This window comes from Pollicipes pollicipes, unplaced genomic scaffold (assembly GCF_011947565.3).
Source record: "Pollicipes pollicipes isolate AB1234 unplaced genomic scaffold, Ppol_2.1 Scaffold_7261;HRSCAF=8764_pilon_pilon_pilon, whole genome shotgun sequence".
Taxonomy (NCBI): domain Eukaryota; kingdom Metazoa; phylum Arthropoda; class Thecostraca; order Pollicipedomorpha; family Pollicipedidae; genus Pollicipes; species Pollicipes pollicipes.
Window position 1 is genome coordinate 47,829,119 of NW_023597054.1, and position 6,552 is coordinate 47,835,670.

At 51.1% G+C, this 6,552-nt stretch overlaps 1 protein-coding gene across 1 annotated transcript; it reads left to right on the top strand.

Moving 5' to 3' along the window:
- Window positions 1-336: 336 nt before the first annotated feature.
- On the top strand, window positions 337-6,326 carry LOC119113251 (sodium/myo-inositol cotransporter 2; the record flags this gene model as incomplete). Its single annotated transcript, XM_037237606.1, is given in 4 exon segments — window positions 337-753; window positions 5,106-5,177; window positions 5,576-5,680; window positions 6,162-6,326. Coding segments are annotated over 4 exon segments (456 nt in total), but the record flags the coding sequence as incomplete, so codon positions are not given.
- Between the last annotated feature and the right edge of the window lie 226 nt (window positions 6,327-6,552).

Consider the following 6,552-nt stretch of genomic DNA (forward strand, 5'->3'; position numbering starts at 1 on the left):
TCCGGAAATATATCCGGCACTGTCGTGGTGAAAAATACCGCGCTCAAACGTGACGGCGAGGGGGGCGGGGGCTAAGGCTCCAGGCCCGCCCGTCTGCGCCCCTGAGCTCTTAGCCGTCGGGTGTGAGTGTGTCGGTCGGCCACACGCCACCGGACTTACCGCACTTCCGAGCTATTCCGCGATCGTCCGCCCTGCCCCCCCCCCCCCCCCCCAGTCTGGCGACGTCACCTCGCCGCTGGGGATTTTCGCCGAGCCGTGGTCCGGGCGGCTCCTTCAGCAACAACCGCCGGCCGCGCCGTCGCGGGCCAGTGTACAGCGAGCAGGCAGATCGCGCGTACGGGAGGTTCGCGGCCGGTCCGACGCTACCCTGCAGTCGAGTCCCCCCCCCCGCGCCTGAGCACGTTCTGTGGCAGCCCAGCTCCGCAAGCGATCACGCTCGCTCGGCCGAAGGTCCCTGCCGCACGGTTTCTCTACCGCGAACATCCCGCCGTCCGACGCCGCGTTTTGCCGGCTACAACTGGGCGTCCCACTCACCTGAAGGTCTCATCCAAGGTCAGCTACCGCCGCTGCCGCCGCCGCCGCCCGCTCGCCAGTTGGTGCGGACAGGTGCGTCGCGAGGGTTGACTGTGCGCTGCCGACATGGACGCCGACCCGGACGCCATGGCGGATGCCTCCAGCATCGGCAGCTTGCACTGGGGCGACGTGGTCGTCGTGGTCATCTACTTCATCATCGTTCTGGCCGTTGGCCTGCTGGTAAGTCTTCGCCTGCGTGTCAAGCAATCTGAAGAGAGGCTCCGTGTCAGGTTCAGAATGCGTTTTTTTCCAGTAAGCCCTGGAGTTTTCGTGCCTTTGCTGCCGTTTTTCATTGGTTCAGTGAAGATAATACGATGTTTTCTGTCGCGAAATGAGAATATGTGTTCTTAGGCACATTTGAACTCATGGGTCCCGAAATTGGATCCCGGGTCGCAAACGACTTTTTCGGCGTCATTTTCAAAGAACCGTGGATCCTAGAAGGCCTTCCGAGTTGTTGCAAAAGCCAATACCAGCACCGGCTTTCGGCGCAAAAGTCCAAAAACTTGTGCTGATCGAATTTTGTTGGTTTTTTACCGCAAGTTTCGTTCTAAAACAAAGTTCACTTGGAAATAGCTACTTAAATTTTTACCAAAGTCCTTTTGTTCTAATACAAACTTCACCTGAAAATAGCTACCTCATTTCTTACCAAAGTTCATAATTGTTGTTTGCCGGACTTCGGTCATCTAGGTGCGGCCAGGGTCCGGTTGCCCCTCCCCCCCCCCCCTGCCCCGCCACTGAATCCATCCTAGAAAACCACTGAGATATTCGATGACTCGTTTTTCGTTCATGAATATGTAAGTGTGTTCTTTGATTTTTTTCTAAGCCACTTTCTGCGTCACCATTTCGATTCCCTTTTGTCGTTCACTGTGTTTGAGGGGCACTGAGTTGACGGCTATTGCTATCCTGTGAAATTATTCACATATTGCTGAACTATGGCGCCCTCTGATAGGCGAAAGCTTTCATGCACGCCGATTTTAACACCTTTTGGGTTAGAAACACCTCTGACATCAGGTCATTGTCGGTCATGGGTAGTGCTTGCAGCGAGAGAACAGCATGCACATAAAATACCTGTTATAATCGAGTGCAATCATGCCCTCCTCCGAGAGGGAGGGAGAGCCCTCCTCTCGCTCTCCATGTCGCTGCCCCTCGCTCTCACTCTCGACGCAAAGTTTACCTGTCGGCGCTTAAGGCTCGCTCAGGGCAATGACTCCATCACCATGGAGCAAAGCATTCGTGCTTCGACGCCGATTCAAACATCAACGCCAGCTCAGAACTCCGCACAGACCCTTGCCAGCGAGGCACCCCGTGCCACCAACTCGGGGTGGTCATCTCAGACCTGCGCGTGCGTTGCAGAAATGCGGCCATTTTGAAAATGCTCCGTTGCTGGCGTCTCTACTTCCTCTTCCTGCGACAGGCCTGAAAACGCACGTCGATGAACTTGAAACGCAGAATATTGGAAAATAATTGGTTTGACGTATGGATCTGGATGCCTGGCGGGGAACCTCAAAACACAAAGACCATTGTGTCGACCAATTCTAAGAAATGTGATGCATCGTTTGGAGGTGTGGAGCGGTGTCCAAACTAAAGTAGTCTTGTTGCCCTTGACACGTATGACACCAATGCCTGCCTTTAACATAAAGGCTGCCAAGCATGTAAGGGAGCACGTCACCGGACTCCCTTTGATGTTATGGGCATCGTGCACCAAGCATGATAATCTCATTGCGCGCGTTGGTCATTTTTCTTAAAGTTTTGTTCCGTTTCGAAATATTATTTAGTTGGGATACAGTTAATTTTCAAAAGATATCCTCCCGTAGTTTCTTTTCAATTAAAGCTTGCTTTCCGGATAATCTGTATCATATTTACTACCTTGGTCACTAAATACTACGGAAACCAAATGCTCATTAAGGGAACAACACAGAACAAAATCACAGGCAGTAATATCGTAAACACTTATGACATATAATTCGCTCTGAAATCCCGAATGAAAAAACGATTCACTTTTAAATCAGGCTAACAGTGACGCAAACCGTCAGCTATACACCCATAATAAGCACCAGATACGATACTTTTTTGCAATGTTGCAGGATTTGTCTTCTCACACACTGACTTAAAACTATGATCGAGAATATCTCTGTAACACACGACCATCTTTACCGCGTACTCCCAAATCCATTACATTCATGCACCAATGGTACATCACGACATCGAAATAGGCTGAAGCTCACGTATATGAAATGGAATGAAGCAGACGTGTTGATCGCAATCCCTCAGTTCGCAAACACGGCTGAGGTAACACAACACTACAAATGTGTTGTTCTCCTGCATCAACCCTACTTCTAATCATTTTCAAATGCTGTGTCGCCCACTGTCGGTCCCCCGGATGTATATTCAAAAGGCTGCCATTGGCCGCCCGAGAAGTGCAGATACCCTGCTTAAAGGGAATGTTCCACATTTTAAGATAATGAACCAGTCATCAGATATGATGAAATAAGCTCACTGATAACTATTGGCGTACTTTTAATTTTTTAAGACTGCTCTAGACGACACGATTTCTCTGTTTAGTGAATATGCTGCTTAATACGTCATGGCAGATTTGAATGGCGTTATCATGGCTTCATGAATGCCAAGGTGACTTAACAATGCTCTCCCAGAAATAAAAACGCACGGTATCCTCACGAAGGGCCGATCGCTCCCTGATGCGTTTTGCCTCCTCTCATGGTCAAGGTTTCGACGACCTTTTGAAAAAACGTGTGTCGGGTAGAGGTTTAATTTGAATAATTAGTTATATTCTTGTCTTTTATCCCCGTCTCCATTCGAGGGCAATATATAGATCTTTTGTAACAGATATCGAATCACTGACACCACGCGTTGGTTACGATGACTTGTCATTAAGTTCGAGTCCCGTGAGCTTTGTATTCCTAATGACTCCTCTGGTTAGGCTTTCGTCTCCTGGCCATGATATTAAGGCATTTAAGAATGAAAGAGAGCTGTTATTTCCCATTTCCTTCGTGGACCACATCCCTGGGCGTACGTTCAATTGATGCCATTTGCGTTTTGGTTATGTTTTCTGTATCACGGTCCACAATCTTGTAAAATCTGAATTATAAATTTGGCAAAGCAGCCCGACTCGGTCAGAAGCATGGAAAGCTTGGCAATAATATCCGCTATCATATCGGTTCGCTGTAGCTTTGCACCACGGCTATGGCGTATTTTTGATACGCTAATATTCAGAGCTTTGCTGGCTCATAGATGGCCTTCAGCTGCTTTTTTAGGTCATGCCCAGGTTAAAGCGGAATAGACTCTGCCACATCACGTTAGGAGCTCAATGAATTGACGAATAACAAGGAAAGTGGCAAATCATGGACTTGGCTTCTTCACCTCGCAAACGCTTGGTTTGTGCTATTTTTTCATCCTTCCATTTTGTGTTGTCTCCGAAAACCACCCGACGCCCGGAGGCTGCGTCCAGACATCGGAGCATGCGGGGCTCTGTATGCAGTAGCTCATTTGCATACGCAAGTCTAAAGGCTTCACGAGGCGCTGTGTCGCAAGGAAACAGGGACACATGCGCATGTCGATAGAGGAGGATGCCGCCTGAAGTACGTTATTTTATGTCCTCAGAGGTCATTCCAGGTCATATAGGCACGGTAGGAACGGGCCTGTGGTTCTCGCTGAATGCATGGCCGTGATATGAGCGTCTCAAGTGGCGAGTCGGAAGTCACCCCGAGGGCCGCTTCATTGGAGGTCACGTCGCTCGACTGACCTCACCCCAGTATTCAGCTGTACGCGCAGACGCTGCCCGCGCCACACCGACACTGGCGGCCGCATAACGACCGCGAGCGATCGATGCTTACGCACAGATGTTCGAAAATGGAACAATGGGGGCCTTAAAGCATATATGAAGTGAGTGGTTATGCATTTGTGCCGACCGGCCGACCGGTATACTCTTCTCACCAAAGCTATGGGGTTTTTCTCCATCCCCAATGTCCGGAAGGTGTTGAGAAGGATGTGCTGAAGAAGACAGTTGCTCCGATTGTTTGGGGGTTCGCTGGCTCCAGTTTATGCTGACACGCCACTTGATGTCGGCGATTTCTCTTGCCATCATGGACATGGCTGTTTGAACACATCGTCGTGAACACCGAAAACTCACAAATTCACGTGATTAGTGGAATACCACACATATGTACAATTACGCCATTGGATAAGCGACCAAAGGTCAAAGTGCGCACGTGTGGGTAGGTACGATGGGCTCTGAGTTGACGCTGACGGCACTGCGACTACCAATGTGTACAATAGTTAGTGTATTTTGTCCCAGGTTTGAGCCAGTTCGGCTGAGTATTTGGGGAGCGTGGCACTTCACCGGCCAAGAAGCGTTCTGGTCCTGACTTACTTACCGACCAGCTCCGACTAGCACATATTAGAAACAGTACACCGACTCCGCACGTATTCTGTACCTGCTTAGAACATCAGCTCCGATTATTTTGGCCACAGACTCCGAGCTTTTAAAGCCTAACAGCGCGCCACCTGTCTTGCAGAGCTCCCGGTTCAGCAAAAAGGACAACCTGAGTGGATATTTCCTGGCGTCTCGCAGTATGCACTGGATACCGGTGAGAAGGAGCGGGGTTCTGCGATGCTGTAGGTGACACCATGTCGCGATGTTTGTTACACCTATCGTTGTCTCATTCGTATAAGCACAAGCAGCAGAAGGTACCTTTACACTTCGGAACTTTGTTCTTAGTCCTGTGCAAGACCGGTATAGTCTTGGCGCTGCTTACCGCTCCGTGGGCGCCCAACATTTGTTGTTGTCAGCGCTCCATGCTCACATTTTCACTGTCACTTTTCTACACTATCACCGCTTGACGCCACTGTTATCACCGTTTCCTGCTGACTTACGTCTGTCCTGGGTGTGACCGGCCCTTGCTGTCACAGTCACAAGCTCACTGTCAAACATCACCCGTGTGCTACGTCATCCACGTGCGTCTGGCATCGCCTCCATCGCCTGCAGGTGGGGGCCTCCCTGTTCGCCAGCAACATCGGCAGCGGCCACTTCATCGGGCTGGCCGGCACCGGTGCCGCCTCCGGCATCGCCGTGGCGGGCTTCGAGCTGAACGTGAGTCCACTGCTATCCTCCCCACTATGTGCACCTTCGACACCACCGTGTCTGATTGAAGGACTCTGGTCTCAGCACCGCAATGTCGGGTCTTCGTGGTCTCCCGCTGGTTTTGAGGGGGCTACGACATAAGGCACAGGATGAACACGGAGCGGCCAAGCACTTCCCGCTTGACACGGACGGCTCCAAGCGACGGCTGAAGTGGATCCGAGGTATCGGCAGGTGCCGCGTCCCCATTGTTGAGCGATGTCGGCGCAGCTGACTGGCTGTTTGTCTAGGTGAAAATCCGTTGGCGAGGTGCCAAATGCTGATTTCACCTGACGACCGTCCGGCCAGAACGCCGTCGTGCTGAATGCATCGAATACACATCCAAACGCTCTGGAAAGCTCAATACTAGCGGTCTGTGTACCCGCGAATGTCACATGGTCCGTGCATACAAGTATGCCCGACGTCTAACGTGCGTTTTGTGTGCTGTCCTCAGGCGGTGTTCATTCTAATGTTCCTCGGTTGGGTGTTCGTGCCAGTGTACACCGCAGCGGGCGTGTACACTATGCCCGAGTACCTCCGGCTGCGGTTCGGCGGTCAACGGATCCGAGTGTACCTCTCCGTACTCGCCATCCTGCTGTACATCTTCACCAAAGTGTCGGTACGTGCAAGTGGGGACAGAGTCGCACCGGTCCCGCTTTTTCAGCTGCTCATGTGCATGGGCTTTGGCAGGTGGTCTGTGTAACCACTTTGGGTCGGTAGGATACGCTGAGAGCGCTAATTCAGGTGAAGAAAAGAGGAAGATCGGTGGCGAGACACGGCCACAAAATGTGCGTAGTATCCCGCACGTATTCGCAGAAAATTTTGAGTACCATCAAACATTTGAA